This window comes from Diprion similis, chromosome 2 (genome assembly GCF_021155765.1).
Source record: "Diprion similis isolate iyDipSimi1 chromosome 2, iyDipSimi1.1, whole genome shotgun sequence".
In the NCBI taxonomy this organism is placed as follows: Eukaryota; Metazoa; Arthropoda; class Insecta; order Hymenoptera; family Diprionidae; genus Diprion; species Diprion similis.
In genome coordinates, this window is record NC_060106.1 from 11,559,760 (window position 1) to 11,579,058 (window position 19,299).

The window sequence follows — 19,299 nt, forward strand, 5'->3', positions numbered from 1 at the left end:
ATTCTCATCGCGAATTAATGAAGCTGCAGTCCATTAAACGTTAACCGACATCTGATGACGCTTGCATATTTTGTTGCACTCTCTCGCCTTGCAACCGAGCCTACCTAACGAACAGGTTTTTGTTTTCATGCCAAGCGGGTTGAGGTCACGGCAACCTCAACCTCAACTGCATAGAAAGAAACGAAGGCAAGTCCTGCTTAGTATAAATAAGCGAATAACGCAGGATTCAATCAGTTCGTGGCACAGCGTCGCTCAGTCAGCATCCTTACTATTCTTCTTCAATTTAGATCATCCTAACAACCCGGGGACGAAAACCAATTCAACATGAAGTGTTACTGCGTCATGGTTTTGGCTTGTATCGCCGCAGTGGCTGCAGCCGATGAATATTACAATGGGAAATGGAACAACTTGGACACGCACGCGATTGTTAATAACAATCGACTCTTAAAGAAGTACGAGGAGTGCGTAGTGGAAGAGAAGGCAACCGGCTGCCCTCAGGACGCCTTGGAGCTAAAAAGTGAGTAACGATTCGCATGGGCACAATTTTTCGAACTCTCTTCGTGGAGTTCTTCATGTAGACAAGCATTACCTTTGATCATAATCAGCTCAGTATTGCGTAGTTAAATCGATTTATTATATTCGCGATTTTACAAGTGTCGGCTGCAAAATGAAGGTAGACAGAAAGCGAATTGCTGAATTAAAATGTCAACACTCAGCTGGCTCAAGAGCTTAGGCAGTCGGTGTTATTAACGTACATCTGTACGCTTGTAAAACATTTTCCGAGGAGCCAGCGAAGACGTCGATAAGACGTATAAGGATAATTACATGTCCTGGAATATGTGAGAACCAGTCGAATCGCGCGAGTGTAGCATCGTCTAGTCGCCAGCTTTGAACAAACTCAAACTAAGCTTTAGCTCATTGTCAGTTACCACTCAAAGGCAAATAAGCTTGGCATGTTTTCCTATTACTTGAAGCGAAATTTTGAAGGAGACTTGGCCAAAAGGTGTCAGTTTAATTGGAAGTTAATTTCTGTGCGACAATTCTTGTGCCATTTAGAAGGACGCTTTTGTCACAGTTTCGAATTATCGAAAGTGAGGAAAAAAAATAATCCTACAGCCATAAATCATTTGATGTAATTAATATACTGACAACGAATGACAGTCAATATTGACTCAAAGACGGAGATCTAACATTGTTATTTTATTCGTTTGCAGAGGTTCTTCCGGAGGCGCTGGAAACATCATGTGCCAAGTGCTCGCCAGAACAGAAAGATAAAATCAAAGACACTCTCGGGTACTTATGCATGAAGCAGAGAGCGTCTTTCGACAGACTTCTCGCAAAGTTTGACCCGGACCAAAAATATCGCGCTGCGTTCGAAGAGAAATTTGGGAAGCTTGAGGGATGCACTTAAACATCAATTTCCGGAAAACCCGAGACTTGAAATTGTATATTAATCGACGAGTCTCGCGGTAATTTTATGTTAGTTGTTCTATTTTGTTTTGTTTCGTTTGATTTTGTTTTTTCCTAAATTCGATTAATTAATATGTAATAAAATATTTTTGCTCTGATAATCATGTACATCATTACCTGTAATTTACCGAACCGTTGCGGAGTCTGAAGTGAGTGATTTACAAAGATGTTATTTCAAGCAATTACGATCTTAAGTAATTACTTCGGAACTTTCGAATTTATAATACCGGTTAACTTGTTCGTATCTCCGCTCAGATTGATTCTAATCTCCCGAGTAATCAGATTATCCTTTATTGTTCGTTCTGAATAAGGATTAGGCAGACCTGTATTTTACACAATTCATTGCTCTTCCGTTCAACCACTCTCTTTCAAACCTCAGGGTTGTAAAATGCGTCTGGAAACGTACAGCAAATACATCCAGGTCTACACATATCATATAATATAGTTAAAAAATAAATTTCGCGAACCAGGATTCACCGGCGCATCGCCCGATATCACTAATTCAGAATGATTAACAGGACAAAGTTCAACGGTCCTTTGTGTTTTTCCGCCTGCCCAACGTGGTTCGAGCCCATTGTCCAATTCCAGTTTTAATATACGGTGTCTGCGTGATTTTACTTGCTATTGATTCATTGTTTCGGTACGAGGGAGAAATACATGTACGTGGGTAGACGTACTTTCATACTTATATCAGTCTGACAAACACTGTGTAATAAAATTATTCGTGCGCGATTTTCCAGGAACGGCTTCAGCGACTTTTATTTTACTAAGAATATTTCAAATTTGAACAGTTTTTAAAAAGGAGCTGAATATTTTTACAGGTTGTTCAAGCATTAATGATATGAGAAGGCATAATTCTCGGTAAGTCGGAAATAGCGGAATAGCGCAAGTTCCTTTTATCGTAAAATCGCACCGCGGACATATTTTTCATAAAACCTTCAGAGGCTTCGATCCGATTCGCAGCACAACGACACCTCCGTTAATCCATGGCATTGTGGTGGAGAATACGACTCATTATTTACTCGGCTGTAGACTGGCTTATCTGTTGTACGTTATTTATCCTGATTGAAAAAGAAATCAGCCGTTCACGGTTTCAATTTACTGGCTTAACATTCTAAATCCAGTTCAATCAAGTCTTGTATCTTTTGTTTCCACATAATTACAGCTTGTAATACCTTTTCGTAAAGCCGACGGCTGTAATTCTTGCGATAAATCTGATATCGCAGCTAATTAACGTCGATTTTTATATGTATATGTATATCCGTCAAGGAGTTCCAGAGACATTGTAGGAGTATAACATGATGCATCGCGGTGGAAATATGGCATACTTGAATTTGCCAAGATTGTGAAAACTAAGTATCGTTGCGAGATAGAAACTATTGACAGTGTGAATACGCTGAATAACCAATTATGCGATTTAAATGACGCGAGTGCGGAATTGAAAAGAATACCGAGAAACAAAACGCTGAGCATCCAACTGTCAGCGCTGCGAATTATCCATGAAGTAATAAACATATTTGTTTCGCAAGTTGCGCACCAAAGGCATTGAAGAGACACGGTCGATGCTGCTAACGTCTCTGCCATATACAAGGAATCCAATTGTACATCGCATCGGAAGCGTTGAGATGACAATAATATGTTCTGATCCGGTCGCAGCTGTGCTTCGAGGCGTAATTAGAACGTTAAATTAATGAAATCTCATTATCTGTAAACGAGTGCAATGCAGGATAGGAGAACAGGTGAAAACATAGAGGCAATTTAGCCTGAGCGAGGTTTATTTATTTTGCGAAAAATTCTATTCTATGAAACATTATTGCAGTTTTCTAATACTTACGCTTTTCATTCAATTACATGTATTTACACTTATTGATGATTATTGCGCAGGTAAGATCGAAAGGTAAAATATGTATAGAAGCAACGTGTTTTCTTAATAGATAAGAATTGTTATCAGGAAAAATGTTTTTATTACTTTCAAATAAACAAAATACGTTACAATATAAACTCTGCAGGATGCGGACGATGTCTAGTGCGAGGTTTTTTCGAGAGCTGTACGATTTGCTTAGAATTTTTCGTTCAGTGAGTTATATACGCAGAAGAGAGGAAAATAAAAATGGCAATTCCGTATAAATATTTACTAACGATATCTATTGTTGCCAGCTCCATCGCTCAGGGCCCTGTTATAGGTAAACTCGATATCCGCGCTCTTTCGGATTAATTTCGAATTGAAAATCCGCGTTTACGTGTCTTTATAATACCCAACTGCAATAAAAGTCATGGACGGAACTAGATCGCGTCAAATTACGCAAATGACAAACGACAGAGAAGCCGGGATAAGCTCGAATGAATTGGAATGACGAGATGACGAGGGTCAATATTGGCTGACGCAAGGGTGAATCAATTTACAAGATTCAGAGGAGACTGTCAACAATTATGTAAACTGAGTTATAGCTGCTGATGGCGGAACTGTATGAGATTTTTCGGATATAACGCAACGGTTAAAATTTAAGGCGATTATTTCGCGTTGAAGAAAAAGAAACACACAAAGACAGTATAGATAGATTACGCACAATATTGTGTAAAAGTGATAAACAAATGATTTATAACGAGACGATTTATGATCACCTAGAAATACCGTCCCGGGTTACCATGGATAATCTCTACTGTTGGCTCCACGGAATGGGTGTGCAAAATTTAAACTCAACGGACTGCAACCGAACCTGCAAGGCAAACGGGACCAGCAGAGTCTGCGTTTACACATTCGTCCTCGAGCACTACCACGCGATGGGTTCGTAAGTATAGAAAGTCCCACAAGACAAGTTCGCTACCGTTCGTGAAAAAAGTGCGGCAAAAAAATTGGCGAAAACCTCGCAACGCCAGTAAGACGCATTTCTGATTCACCTGCCACTCACTCCGGCTACGCCTCAGGGTTCAGCAATCACTTAGCGCATACAGTCCGACCTTGATCAAGTGCAACCAATTAACCTGATGCACCTTCCTTACAGCGCGTGTGGAAACTGCTCTCGTGGCGTCCTGAAGGACTGCATGCACCCGCAGTGCATTACTGGAGACGGTACTGAGCGGGGTCTGATGTCTATCAACAGGATGGGAATCGGGCCAAGCATTCAGGTAACCGTAGCTGGGTTCGTACCCAGTGAATTATTGATCACATTACCGCGGAGCCTCTTCATCCATTTTCCATCCGACTGGCTCCAGGTTTGCCTTGGAGACCTCGTCGCCGTCAACATCAAGAACCAAATGGGCGGCACAGAGTCGACCATCCATTGGCACGGCATACTCCAGGAGGGAACCCAGTGGATGGATGGAGTGCCGAAAATCACTCAGTGCGGCATACCTGAGAGCAGCAGTTTTAGATACGTTTTTTTCGTCAACGAGTCCGGCACCTACTTCTATCACAGTCACTCAGGTGAGTGTTTCGACGTTCAGAACCGTCCGAGCTGCTGCTGCTTGCTTATTAACGCGGTGCTTTTACCAAGGCTTCCAGAAAACCAACGGCCACAACGGAGCGCTGATAGTCAGGCGGCCGATCCGTGATGAACCTGCCAGGAAATTGTACTCCGAGGATAAACCCAGTCACGTCATAGTCTTGACGGACTACATGCACGAGTATGCCGAATTGTTCTTCCCGGGGCTTTTAACGAGAAATCCGGGAATAGCACCGGCTAGCTTTCTGATCAACGGTCTTGGTCGATGGCGTGATGTAAGATATGATTTCTCGTGGAAAGCGAGCTGCATGATCTACCAACAATTCACTGCGAAACAATTTTTACCTAGTGCATGAGGCTTGAATCTTTTCCCCTTCGAGATGAAATCCGACTTGTTTAATCAGGAACGATTTCACCACGTCAAATTTTACCTTCTGTCATTCAAATTTTAGCCGGAAACGAATCGGACGACCCAGACACCCTTGGCTACTTTTCACGTTCAGACCGGAAAGTCTTACCGTATAAGGATCATCAACGCCGCCAGTTTGATTTGCCCGATGCAATTCCAGATCGAAAATCACACTATGACCGTCATCGCTACCGATGGAAGTGACGTCCATCCTAAAACCGTCGACGCGTTGGTTTCCCAATCGGGTGAACGTTTCGACGTCATAGTCAACGCTAGTCGAAAATCCGGTGCCTACTGGATCTATGTCAGGGGACTGTTCGTCTGCGACGACGTCGATCGCGTTGACCAGGTCAGCGACTCGCGATAGCTGGATGTCGATACCACTCGTTTCGAGGCTAGCAGCTTTGCGTTAGCTTGATATTCGGCTTGAAATTCAGTTATAAGTGGCCGAAGGTCGCTTGGATATCGGAGCATCGATATCATCGCGAAAGGAAACGTTGTTTCAAAGCTCAATACCAGAATGCCACAAGTTATTACAATTTGTAGAATTACTCGCGAAAATAATTCCACCAATCCAACGAAATAAGGGGCTGGTTAAAAGCCTAATTGAAACGTGCCTTGCAGGTTGGAGTTTTGTCCTATGGTACCGCAGATGGTGCCACGGGGATTTATCCTGACACACCGGAGCCCACGCAGGATAATCCTCTTCCATTCAAAATTCGTCTTAATTACCCGAACGCGTCATGCGTGGCGTCAGCGTCTGAAATTTGCGTGAGCGAATTGCAGGGATACAAAGCCTCGTCGTCGTCAGATGTCCTGGGCAAAGCGGACATCACTCGGATGAACGTTACCTTCGGATACTGGGAATGGACAGTGGAAACGTTGCACGGGACAGTCAGTAATCCAACAACGGAGTTCAACCCATTTCAACGTAGGTGCAACCGAGAAGTTTTTACAATTTTCTTTATTAAAGTTGATTTCAATCATTGAAAAAGTAAACCTCCTCACGAAATGTCACCTACAGTGAGGCCTCCGTTGATATTGGAAACCGGAATAGTGAACGGCATCACGAACGAATTTCCCGACACTGTAATGATGCTGAATAGAAGCTCAAACGCGACCTTCTGCAACGCGCAGAACAAACCCTCCAAGTGTGCCAATGGCAGCTTTTGCATCTGCACCCACGTCATAGAATTACCTTACAAGGCTAACATAGAATTGGTCTTGATGGATATAAATCCACGTAAGTCTTCCGAGTGTAGAAAACGATGCTTTGTCGCTAAGAATAACGTTTTGCTTCTGTATTTCCAGCTACTTATCCACCGCTGTCTCACCCCTTTCATTTACACGGCTACAAATTTTACGTTATGGAAATAGCGCGTAGCAACGAATCGCTGCGGATGTCGGGCTCGCAAAGTCATAATAAAATCCCCCCACTTAAGGACACGGTTTCTATACCCCAAAACGGTTCGACGAGAATTCGATTTTATACCGGAAATCCTGGTGACTGGCTCTTCCACTGCCATTTCGAGTGGCATATGTCAATCGGAATGTCGGTTGTCTTCAGAGTTCATGGGTTCGTTCCCCCACCCCCTAAGAACTTCCCGAGATGCGAGAGCTTCGATCCAATTGCTCAATGTAATCAGAACTGCTCCTACAACTAGACAAGGTCCCCAATTTATCAACGACTGGTTTATTACCTGCATCTGAATCCCGTGAGGTTCTTGATACTGGACCAATTTTTGATTCCGGATCGATTGAAATACTCAAGGTAACTTGAATAGTATGAAGGTCGCTGATAATAACACCTGGAGAGTATTCGTCAAGGAGTCTTCACCGACCGATTCATCAACTTGACATACGTTCAACGATTCTGGGGATATTCTCAGTCTAAATATACTTGAGAGTAAGAAAAAAAAATCATTTTAGGATGGGAGTCAAAGTTTGGTGAAAAAACTTAATAATGGAAAAAAAAAAAATAGGTTTGAGAAAAAGGTTGTATAAATATTCTACATATCTAAATATAAAAATAAAAATGGCATGTACATGACAGGTGCGCAAGTGACGCGCAGAGGAAAGAAAAAGCGAATATTCAAAAAATTAAGGAACCACTTGTAAAATAGGTAACAACTTTCAAGCCGTGTTGTTATCCGGAGATGGTTCGATGTATTTTTGACGATACTTCCCGTCCGGATCGTACTTTTCACAAAGCTGCTCCCAATCGTCCTGCCGGTTTTCCCTGAAATTCAAATAAGCAGCATCAATAGAGAATTTCCTTCCTCCTTTTCCCGCTCTCTCTCTCTCTCTCTCTCTCTCTCTCTCTCTGTCACACACATACACATACATGCTGTTATTCCCTCATGCATTTCGTGGCATTCACTTCTGACTTGTAAATCTGTCAAAAATTATTGCAGTTCATATATTACTTGGTAAAATTTGTTTTTGCATTAACAATCAAGCTACAAGACTGTAAAGATTGATTGTCGTGTCATAGGTTCAAGGTGAACCCACTGAACTCTGCACGCATTCTGGACTTTTCGGTTTTGCGTGGCACTACCTAACTGATTATTCCTGAGACTGGAGCTGGAGCGATGACACGTTTATCGGCATGACTTAAAAAATAAAACAGATGAAAAAAAAATTGGTTTACACGTTTTAAGTTTTCCAAATTACTCCGGCCTGATGAACAGCCTTGAAGTTCTTTTCATATAAATCGTTGTTTAATGCAAATATGTAAATTTGAATTCGGAACAGTAATCAAAAAACCTGTTTTTTTTAGAAGATGTACTATTACACACGTGAATTGCTTTCACCAATTCAACGATATATAATGCATGTTTCTTCGCGAAAAAAAAAAATATGTTAAAAAAACAACCTACAACATTATCGTACGTAATACTATAATTCAACCGTTTGTAAAGAACCCATTTCATGCATCTATTTAATCCCAAATAATAATGATAACGGTAACAGGAAATACGGAGCAATTGTCCTTGATTTGAGAATTAGGTAACGTTTGCGAAAAATACAAGCCTCAAACGGAACAACAAAAACTTGTTTTCTTATAGTAAAAACAGCAAGTTGCCAGATTGGCTGTCTCTTCAAAATTTAATGGAATCATTCGGATTTCACGATATATGTTATATCTACAGCATGACACGAAACAAATACGGCTAAATTATTATAACGATAATCCTTGTTGATATCAGGCCGAAAGGCCGACGGCATAAGTCCTATAAGGTGGTGTGACGTCTATGATTCCGCAAAATTTCCATCAGCGTCTTTACTGTCTGGCATTTATAGCCCGCGGTGAGATAAACGGCTAAACACATTCGCCACATTTCGCCGCAGTGAATTGGGAATCTTCAGAAATCATTAAAAGTATTGTAGATTGTTATTAAAAAGTGTAAAGATTTAATGCCTGGTCAGAGGTCGGACTGATCATCACAAGTAGCGTGAATGTACGTGCCGTGTGACTCGTAAGTATGCGACTGCCTTGCATAACGCCGGAAATGATTTTTTGCAGATTCCTATCACGCACATCTCGAGATCCAATCTCAGACAATGTAATCCGCGTGCAAGCCGAGGAATCCTTCCACTCATACAGCATAACAAATCAGGCTTTTCGAATACGTGGGTGCCTGGAGAATGACGCAATGCTGAATTAATTATGACCAATTACACGCGAATCATTATTCCCGGTCTGTAAACAAACCTATCTCATCATTCTCACCTTGCAAATATCTTTAAATTTTCTTTTTTTCTATATCGTTAATATCGCTATTAGACGGAGAAATTACTCCGACGTTTCTTCGTATGATGCTTAAGAGCAGATTTTTTTTCTTCGAAGGGGAAGAGGGGAGGGGGGGGGGGCAGACTCACCTCAAAAATCCTATCACCTTGGCCGCTCCTTCCATTTGACTCTTGGTGCATTTCGCGCAGGCCGTTTCCAAGGCTTCCGGCAGCACCCCTGAAACCAAGAAAAGTGAAAAGTCACTACCAGTTTCGCAGGTAAAGAAAGGAATCGTGCAGAAACACGAGATTCTTCAACGCCCGGAAATTAACGGTCTACATTTGTAGGAACGTCAAACAGAGCGATAGTTCGTGCCTCCAAGACAAGGTGTGGTTCGCTACTGAGAAATGACAAAACGCTCCCGGAATATGAAGCGAGGTTTAGCGATTACGTATAGAGCTTATCGCCTCCTTGCGTGCAGAAACTAACGATTCGCTCGGAGGTTTAAGCGGCGAGCATCAGGTAATCATCTCCCCTCGGGTATCGCCCGGACTTTTATGAAACTCCTCTGTCGTCGGCTTGGTTCATAGAACGAGGCCATGAGTACCGCAAAGCATGCATTGCAATGATAATTTTGAAAAAATGATTGAATTTTTGATTGAAAAAGTTTTCGAAGGAAAATATTTGGAACGTGTCAAAAATTGAAAAGACGAATCAGGTCTGTTGTACTTGGAGAAACTTGCTACCAAAGAACGGACACGAGGTTCGTTGATCTTGCGATTTCATCAGAAGTCCATCACCTTGACGAAGGTCAGGCTGGAAATCCAGATTCAGAGACGCTCGTATGAAACGTTCCCTTTCTTTTTCAGATCACAAGTCTTGTCCGTATAATGTGAGTGAACAATCACTTCTGACATTATTACGTTTCACGTATTCCGAACATTCACCTTCATTGAAATGTATGAAGAAAATCAATGGTACGTGCAACGATTTAATTTTTGTTCGTAAAAAGTCTCTCTGTGTGTATTACATTTTTTCACAGGGTATAACATTCATTCAAGAGTTACTGAGAGGAAATTTAAGAACGAATCTGATATTGCGATGGCGATCGATTCGATTTCGATAATGGGTCAGCGGATTATTGATGTTTTCTTGCTCACTCTCTCTATCTTTCTCTCTCTCTCCCGCTGGTAAGGATGTGTATTACTTAAGTAATGGATGCGAGTACTTGATTAATGACTGCCACACGCACTTAGCACAGTGCATTGAGTGAGCGACCGAAATTATCATCCCCGACACTGCCTTACTGGGAATAACTCGGTTACATTGAATGACATATATTGCAGGTGTTGTGACAGGGTGATTGGCACCAAATTTAAAAGTGAATGCATCAATTACGTCCCCACGCCGAAAGTCCATCACAGTGAACCACAGTCGGATACCTCCAAGGTCAAGAAGTGAAAATAATGTTAGCAAAACTGGCACAGTAGAATAATTTCTACTTCCGCATTGCTAATGAGGTTTGATTTGTTAACTGTGTCTAGTATCGTGCCTCTGAATTTCGTAAATTTACTTGCAGAATGGTTAATGATTCGTCTTACTTGCGAATCCGGAATGCCGAAGAGTCTATCTCCATTGCCACGTTTAAGAAGACTAATAATTTGAGTGCCGAACTCTGATTTCTGAATAATCTTATTGTTTAAAAGTTTAAAAATCGATCGAATACGGTCAAAAAACTCTTTGCATGGGTTTTCGGGGTCCCCAATTGGATTCGCTATGCCGAATTTTCAAAATCTGATTTCAGATTCGTAATCAGTGACCCCAAACACTTGTAATTAAAAAAATTAGCTTTCTCAAAAATGAATTAATCCTTCAATTTTTACGATTTTTCTCAATCAGTTTGTTTCTTACAATAACAATTCACATTATTTCGCAATAATTTCTCTCGAGTGTTGAAAACCTGTTAGTATGCCATCAGAAATAGCAAAAAAAAAACCGGAAAGAAGTATATCGAAAAGTTCTTTAAATATACAAAAAGTGGATATTAAACAGGTTGGAAGAAAGCTCACCAGTATGGCTCAAAGCGTCGAGTAAAGTCTATAAATCATTGCCTTTAATGGAATCGAGTATAAGAAAGATGAGAATGAAGTATCTTGTTCAAGAATGGTACCGGTAAATCATCCTCACCCCATCAGCGTGCACTCGGGTACGTCAAACGTACGTTATACTTTGCTAATAAGCACGAGCCGTAAACCGCAAAACCGCAAAACCGCAAAACGAGCAGGATGGAAATTGAGACGCGTCTGTTGAATGGAAATTAGATGATGAGGAAACTCACTCTTAAGCTCCTGGCCGTCAGGAGGGCATGGACCAGTTCCCATCAAGCACTTGAAATAGTACCGCAGAAGTCGCTTGCTGTCGAGGATGTCGTCGATGTTGACCTTATCCCATCGGGTCGAATAGGTGTTCTGCTTCGGCCAAATATATCCGTGAACTTCCGTCGAGGCGACGATCACCAGGAAGCACACCACTGTCAGGGCGAGCACTCTGGAGGCCATGTTGAACCGGAGTACGCGAAATGGAATATTCAACCTTGGTTTTATAGGTGGCTCTCGCCCGATCCAACGCAGTAGCTTGCATCGAAGTTGGCCCCCTTCAGGCGAGCCTTTATTCTGGCCAGATTTCATGCCGTGCCCGTTTATATATATATGAGCGAACCGCGGTGTGGGTAAGAGGGACGTTTTTTCGCCAGAAGGTGGCCACTGGTCGTTCAGGTGATGAACAGGCGATGAACCATGTGTGCACATCGCAAGGATTTTGATCAGTAGTAATCACTCATGTGGTAAGGATCATTTTTTTGTACATGAAAACCGAAAGCTATCAACCACAGCCACCTCACCATAATGTGCTTTCAAATTTTACGGATGAGCTTCATCAATTCATTGCTTTATATACCCATCCTTCTCATTCATTTAACCGGCAATATTTGTATTCGAACTGTATCTGATCAAAATAAGAACAACTGGTTATGTAAACCCTCGAAACATTTTTCCAGGCGATTTTTTTTAAATAGAACTAACGGTCTTTACATCTTTTTCCAAATGCGATTTCAGGAGGTTTTCATAAGTTTTTAACATATTCCTTCACTAACAGTATCAGACATATATATAGATAAAAGCTTTATAGAATTGACTTCCGTATATAAGTATCAATCATCATCGTTATTCAGAGATCTTATAGCGACCGTAGCAGATATCGGACCAACGCAAAAACAACTATTAGCGTTTTAATAACACGGTAACCAGCGTCAGGATTCGGTCTGGAACATTCTTGCGCATATTTCTTGAACCATCGGTTCTCAGTGTTTTTCGAATTACGCGCATTATCGAGGGAACCGCGAATAGCAATAAATGCGATAGCTCAATAATTGGGCAATTTTTTTTTTTTGGGTCTTCCCGAAATTTATCCGAGGCCAGAACACCGTTGCACAAAATTTGCCGACTTCTACCTATTAATTTGATTGCCGAATAGCTATTCATAACGCGATACTTTAGAAAAATTTTAAAGATACTTTACACTGTCTCTTCGTATCTCGAAATGTTTGAATTGAAATAAGTGTAGATCAAAGTTTTCATGATTTTGAAGTAATACAATCCTATTGTGGTCAGTGTTTGAAGAGTTTGAACTCGATGCCAATAGAAGTGCAGAATTTAAAATGTAGACTGACAGGTTTGACTACGACGCATAGTTTTCAGGTGAAACGGGTTACTTGACAGTCTTATCATTCTCTAATGAAGTATGTTACCTAGATAAACTGGTTTTGATCTTTTTCTTTTATTTTTCGAACAGTCGATAACTCCACATGATTTTATAAATGTCAGAAAGTTATACGGGATATCGGCACTTCGGTAGCTCATCGGATTAAAAATCAATACCTGTTTTGTATCGATTGCCCGAAGACACAATCCACCGCTACATCGCAATAAAAATTCTTCAAACCTATCTCAGATGTTACCATAAATAATTGACAAAAAAAATTATTCAAACTACTGCGCACTTACTCACTGTATGAAACCGCAAATCGGTGTTCTGAATCTATAAGTCGGATTGACGTACGTACGTTTATAAATCGGTGAAAAATGCCTCCGTGATTGAAAGGAAACTGTCGATGGCGTCGGTCTGCAGATAAGGTATTGTTTATATGGTTCGCAATGTCCCGTTACGATGCGCGGGCATTCAACTTGCCAAATCTAGTTGCAAACCATGCTCGAAATCAACCTCTCAATCATTACACGTACCACGTGTCGTTAGCACGCATTTGCAGTGATCACGTATTTTATGTCAATATCGCATAATGCTCATGCTCAATGCTCGTGTAGGTATATGAGAATTCGAAACGGACAAAGAGCTTATTGTTAGAGAAAGGATGTTTTGAATATTTCGAAAGATCCACGAGATAGAATATGTCAACTACAATTGCCGAAAATTCTACTTTGAGATTCAGTAATGATGACTCGTATATGTTCTTGAAAGATACTTTGAGATTTCATTGGTGAATCGAAAATACTAAATCTCCAAGCTTAAGTCACTGGATCTGAGTGACGATTTCAGAATTCAAATTACATTGCCTATAATTGCGATGTCTGTTTATACGCGTTGAACTCGCAAGAATGCGGGTGTGTCAAAAAGTCGTTGATACGTGACCAGGCTGATTTCGCAAACTCAAATTGCACGAGGTTATAATAGCAGTTCCCGGTTACATTTACTGGATCAGAAGCGTCACTGAGTCCTCATTAAAGCCTGGCATCAAATGTGACAAGAGACTACCGTTTTGTAAAGTTTCGATGAAACAAACGTATAACTGCGTATGTTTTCCAAGCTACAATAAACTCAAACAAGATTTCCCATCTTTTCATTCCCACACATATAATTTATTGGAGCTGTCAAGTAATCTTACTTACTTCGCATAAATTATACACGCGAATTCCTTGTTGATGCTTACGAACGAAAATGAGAGGAAAAAAAAGGTTGAAATGATATTTCTTAGTTAAGATCTGTGATCTCTAATCACAAATAAATTAGCATGATTTTCCAAAGTCAATAATAACATCATAGGAACAGCTGAAACGCGATGTAGGTTAACGGTTGCGAAAGTGTACCAGAGCTTGTGCAGTAAAACGGCAACGATATTTTATCTCACCACGGTGTATATAACGTATATAATGCATGCATGTATACATGTATACATTTATCCTGACTTGTGGGATTTGTTGACATTCGAGTAAACGAAACGGTATTTCACATTGCAGGAAGGGGGAGAAATTGTATGTTTACATCTCTGCAGTGCCGTAACACCTCCGATATCCGTAAAACGCGTTCATCTCTTTTCTATTGAATGATCTTGATGATGGATTTCGATCACGAGGATGATCTGTGCCTCAGAAACTGGCTGTAGATAACTACAACCGGTTGAACCTCGGACCAAGACGACTAGTCATGATGTTTACATTTCTGGTTCCGTTTCGAGTGAAATACCTGATTCGTACAACTTTCGCGTGACCTGCATTTTGCCCGATTGTATAGAGTGCGTGTGCGTGTAATGACAAGGCCGGTCGTTGCTCGATTGTCGATAATTGATCTTTGCTTTTTAATTGCTACTATAATCACGCGTGCGGATAATGCAAAACGGATGATGCGTGGCAAAAAGAGCAGGTATCATTCTATTGGCAGTGATGAAAAATACACTGTTTAGAGGCCTTAAAGATCAGGAAACAAACAAATGTTCGGAGTCAAATGTTCCGACCAGTTCGTCATGATCTTTTTTTTTTTATAAAAACGATGTAAACGCAAAAACCAGAAAAGTTTTACATGCGTTATAGAGTATATTTTATACATCTAAGCTGGAGCGAAAGATTCGATCTAATAAAAAGCACGTTGTATGCGGTTCTCTCTTTCCTCCCGAAACGTTAAGCTGTTTCAGCATTCAACTTAATCTCACTGTCAATTGTGCTTATTCGGACAATTTTTACACCAAATTAAACGAGAGGCTACAGGCATATCGTGTCGTCCGAATTTCGAACTGTCCGGCATTTTTCTGGAATACTCGTATATTCTGATCGATGGAAGTCCGACAAGTTGAACCGCTGATCGATCGACAGAAGTCTAGAAAGTACCGGCTAACGATCTTTGTATCGCGCTTTACTGTCAGACGGCAATGATACCTGCAGGTGATCGCGAGGTCTGCAGAAACCTTTTTACCACAGTCTTCATACCGCCAAGCCTTCTACCTACGATCGACTAAATAGGAGCTGACTAGATCATTCCTGTTTTTCGTCGTGACACGGGTAATGCAGATTTCTAATCGCTGTACTGCGATTTATAGTCTATAGCCGTATGTAGATTAGACAGATTAGGGAAGATTCAATCTTGGGATGTAAATTTTCTTACCCAAATGCATGTAGTGATAACATTTTTTCGTATTTCGCATTGGATTTTGGTAAAAAAGCTCCGCCGATTAAAAACCATTATACAATTGTAATTTTCTAACCGGATTACACATGAAACCGTATACTGGTTTTATTTATTCAGCATTTGCAATTCTACAACTCGGCGGTGTGAGCACTGTTGAATTATTATTGTTCAATAAATGTAATTTTATTTTTTTTAACAGATTACCGAGTCGTCTACCGTGTGGAAGAAAAAATGTTTTTATCGTCATGCAAATCGATTCGACGTCAGTGTATTTAGATAAGTGATTTTCATCACCCATAATGAGGATTTGATTTGTGAAAAAAAACAAAGTTTACACTGAATTAGGTGTGATATTCTAATGAATATATTGAGAAGCTTGAATCGAGTTATGCATTAACGGATGTTGCCTACCCATTGGATTGTGTATAATGTCGTGACAGCATCTTATTGTAATTAGTTACATACGCTAAATCGGAGTTACGCAATTGTTGCATTTCTTGAACATTCAATACATTCACTAAACCCGGAAGCCTTAGCCGATAAAAAACACTCATAATCTAATCAATATATCTGCCAACTCAAAGATCGAGCAATTTTCGACGGCAAAACCGGTAAAAAATTGACGTTTGCAATTAGTCTTTAGAGTTCAATGCGGGAGAGTTGGAACGCGCTAAAGCCTGCCAATCGTTTAAATTGTATCAACAAAAAATTGCCGATCACAAAAACAGTGGAGGTCAGAAATGCGATGGTAGAGTTGTAGGAAAGGATATATTTAACTATTTTCGTGATAAACCGCCGCATTATTTTAACCATTGTTCCGCATACAATATTAAAGTTTAGCACACAGTGAAAATAATCATCTTAACTATAAAATTCGGATGTCCTCACAGGAATCTGTATTCTTCACTGGATGTAGGATTGAAAAAATCGTTGCCGTTACTCTCAACGCTGTTTCGCGACTGAAAGTGCTGTGAAACGTCACTGTAGCAGAATAAAGCAACGAAAATTAATATGCAGAGAATTATTTGTTGGAATCAAAAAAATTCTACCTATCTCGCCATAATATTTGACCCTGGTAAAATTTGGTTGATTGCAGCGATTGCAGCGGTTTCTATCTGTCATTTCAATCAATAAATCTTTTCTCTGTGACTTGCCAAATTTTAGCGATTCCACATGTCCTTCACCATATGTCGAAGATTTATTTTCATATTCAAATAAATGTTTGTGCATTTGTGGATGGACATATCTAATCGTAAGCGGCAGAATTATTAAATGCTGTCCGCTTTACGCATTACGAAGCATCGTGCAAATGACGAGTCCTTTAAACATGCAATGTGCTTTGAAATAATTTCCCCGTGTAATTCACTGTGATCGGCAGTAATTGACAGTAGTCGGTGGCCATTTTCAAAGCTTGTCATTATCTGAAATCTCTGTAATGACTTGCGATATGATACAACAATTTCATGCAATTTTTTAGAATTGACGGTTTAGTCGTGTGCAAACATGAAATTTACAATATCGGTGGTCAACTCCTCGCAACAGTTCCTGCGTTTCATCAGTCCACGGTATAAGGCGACATAAAGCCTTTTGCGAATGATAAAACGCGGCAAGCACCGCAGGAATGATCACAGCCCGAAGTGCACACCTGCGGTCATTACCGGGCTGTAAGTTATAATTCCATACCGTATCTCCCCTGGGTGACAAGGGTTGGCAAGGAGGTGGAGGTTGATTGCACGTCTATTAACTCAGCAAAGCACTTCCGCACGTTAAATAACCGTATAAATATTAGGGGTTATCGAGTCGTCGGAGTTAGTCTAACGTGAAACGTTATCTCGACATCTACTGTCAACGATGTTTCGAATCACCCTTGTCGCCGGTTTCCTTATCGCCGCTCTGGCGATGGTTTCAGCCGAGGAACTCTACTCCGACATACACGACGACATTGACGTGATGGGAATTCTCGAAAACCCTGAGGTTCGCAGGAAATATTACGAGTGCTTCATGGATTTGGGACCATGCCTTACCGAGGACGCGAAATTCTTCAAAGGAACGTATCTGTCCTTAACTTTAAATCGAGTTACCGAGAGGATTAAGTTCGTTTTAATAAATACGCGAAATTCTAATCAAAGTTGTACACCTCGAGTCGCTGCAAGTAAATTTTCAAATATAAATCTTACTCGAAGGATACATGTTGAGTTGTCCTTTCGAATACGCAACAAAACTATCTTCAACCAATATTCACCTGATATTTTCAACCCTCATGGATAATAAATTATAACAGGTTTCGATGGTTATGAGTAAACAGTAGTGCGTATGGTGAATATATTTTCTACCTGGATTATAAATCATCAAGACATTAGTTTGAAAAAAAGAATTATGCAATGTTTCTTACAAAAGCACATTTCCTCGTTATAAATTTGACCGAAATTTTTCCCAAACGTCACTAATTTGCCGTACAGAGTTTCGCATCTAACCGCTAATTCACGTTTATCGAAACAGGACATTTTCCGGATGCAGTAGCCAGTCACTGCCGTAGATGCACGGATAAGCAGAGGGAGCATTTCGACACCGTGGCTGTATGGTACACCGAAAACGAACCGGAAGAGTGGAAATCTCTGATCGCTAAGGGCATCGCGGATGCCCACGCCGGGAAATAAGGCAGAGGCTGAAGGAACATCGATCCTAGAATGCCGACCATTGAGTGAAAACTCCTGGATACCCAATATTAATTACTACATCTTGGTATTTCAATTGTATATGCTTGTAATATCAAAATTCTGTATGCGTATTTCGTTATTGTTGTTGAAATTCTTGTGAAAGCACATTATTGTTCCGACGTACAATCATGGATGTTCAATGCAATATTTCTTGTTCAAAGCTTTGCTCAAAAGTATTTAAATAAAAATTTTATCTGCACGTCAGGCCAACATATCAAAATAAAGATACTTCGCGATACAGAAAAAGAAAAAAATATTCAACAACGAAAAAAAATTCAGTAGTGGTAATTCCGGAACTCGGGTATACCGAGAATTAAAAATTATCGAACAGGAATTTCAATTCCTTTTTTCATATATGTTGTTGACAGGCTGTATGTAAGTATAGCGAGTTTGATTTAATTTAAAACTGACGTAGAATACGGTGAGAAACCAATAACAAAGATTTAATTGCGTTTAAGTCGTGCAGTTCTAACTGATATATTAATCACATAACAGATAATTATTATGCTTTCGTAACAGCATCCAATTGAATTCCACAATAATATTGCAGGCGTCCAATTATTGCGTTATCCTTCGAACGACCGACCATTTAATACCTCTACGACACAGCAAACTTTTTCTATAGGAAGAGACTGATCATTACCCAGAATATTTTTTACTTGCCGAAAGGTCGATGAATTCACGTTCATGAGATCGGAAAAAAAGTTTCAACCACAAACGGTGTCAAGGTCTAGACATAGTATTCATTGCCAGAGCTTTCTAGAGCCTGCTAGGCAAATAAATTGTACGAGAAAGATAAAACCGTGGGAACAGGACTCCAAATGGTTAAAATAACGGGATCATCGTATTTTTATAGTGTCAGAAGACTGAAGAACGTCTTCAACATAGTAAGAAAAAGTTGCATATCCTTGTAATTATAGACAAAATTTTTTGCATTTTGTCATACCTACTTTTAACACATCAGCATCTCAGATTCAGACCACGGTTGTAACTCCTGGTGTACAGCGTTTGCGTTTTATTGGCACGGCGCGAAAAAAAATAATAAATAAAAAAGAA

General features: G+C 40.3%; 4 protein-coding genes and 1 long non-coding RNA gene across 6 annotated transcripts; 3 read left to right on the plus strand and 2 right to left on the minus strand.

The window, feature by feature from the left end:
• Nucleotides 1-217: 217 nt before the first annotated feature.
• Nucleotides 218-1,905, plus strand: LOC124411121 (ejaculatory bulb-specific protein 3-like). Its single transcript, XM_046890032.1, has 2 exons — nt 218-517; nt 1,215-1,905. The coding sequence occupies exons 1-2, from the start codon at nt 325-327 to the stop codon at nt 1,409-1,411; spliced, it is 390 nt and encodes a 129-aa protein (XP_046745988.1). The 5' UTR covers nt 218-324; the 3' UTR covers nt 1,412-1,905.
• On the minus strand, nt 1,574-18,968 carry LOC124411155. Its single transcript, XR_006929647.1, has 3 exons — nt 18,956-18,968; nt 4,227-4,233; nt 1,574-2,225 (listed from the first exon to the last, which is right to left on the minus strand). It is a non-coding gene; the product is annotated as an uncharacterized LOC124411155 (long non-coding RNA).
• Nucleotides 2,827-7,095, plus strand: LOC124411009 (oxidoreductase OpS5-like). 2 transcript variants are annotated; one of them, XM_046889820.1, is made up of 9 exons: nt 2,827-3,653; nt 4,097-4,259; nt 4,473-4,596; nt 4,684-4,894; nt 4,965-5,188; nt 5,366-5,671; nt 5,947-6,253; nt 6,347-6,565; nt 6,634-7,095. In XM_046889820.1, exons 1-9 carry the CDS (start codon nt 3,581-3,583, stop codon nt 6,984-6,986), a joined length of 1,980 nt encoding a protein of 659 aa, XP_046745776.1. In that variant the 5' UTR covers nt 2,827-3,580; the 3' UTR covers nt 6,987-7,095. The 2 variants fall into 2 exon arrangements, with proteins under 2 accessions (XP_046745776.1, XP_046745785.1); XM_046889829.1 differs by having other exon boundaries at nt 2,828-3,223.
• Nucleotides 7,300-11,871, minus strand: LOC124411093 (ejaculatory bulb-specific protein 3-like). Its single transcript, XM_046889978.1, has 3 exons — nt 11,394-11,871; nt 9,205-9,292; nt 7,300-7,561 (listed from the first exon to the last, which is right to left on the minus strand). The coding sequence occupies exons 1-3, from the start codon at nt 11,860-11,862 to the stop codon at nt 7,456-7,458; spliced, it is 663 nt and encodes a 220-aa protein (XP_046745934.1). The 5' UTR covers nt 11,863-11,871; the 3' UTR covers nt 7,300-7,455.
• On the plus strand, nt 17,317-18,403 carry LOC124411133 (ejaculatory bulb-specific protein 3-like). Its single transcript, XM_046890058.1, has 2 exons — nt 17,317-17,573; nt 18,026-18,403. The coding sequence occupies exons 1-2, from the start codon at nt 17,378-17,380 to the stop codon at nt 18,181-18,183; spliced, it is 354 nt and encodes a 117-aa protein (XP_046746014.1). The 5' UTR covers nt 17,317-17,377; the 3' UTR covers nt 18,184-18,403.
• Nucleotides 18,969-19,299: the final 331 nt, after the last annotated feature.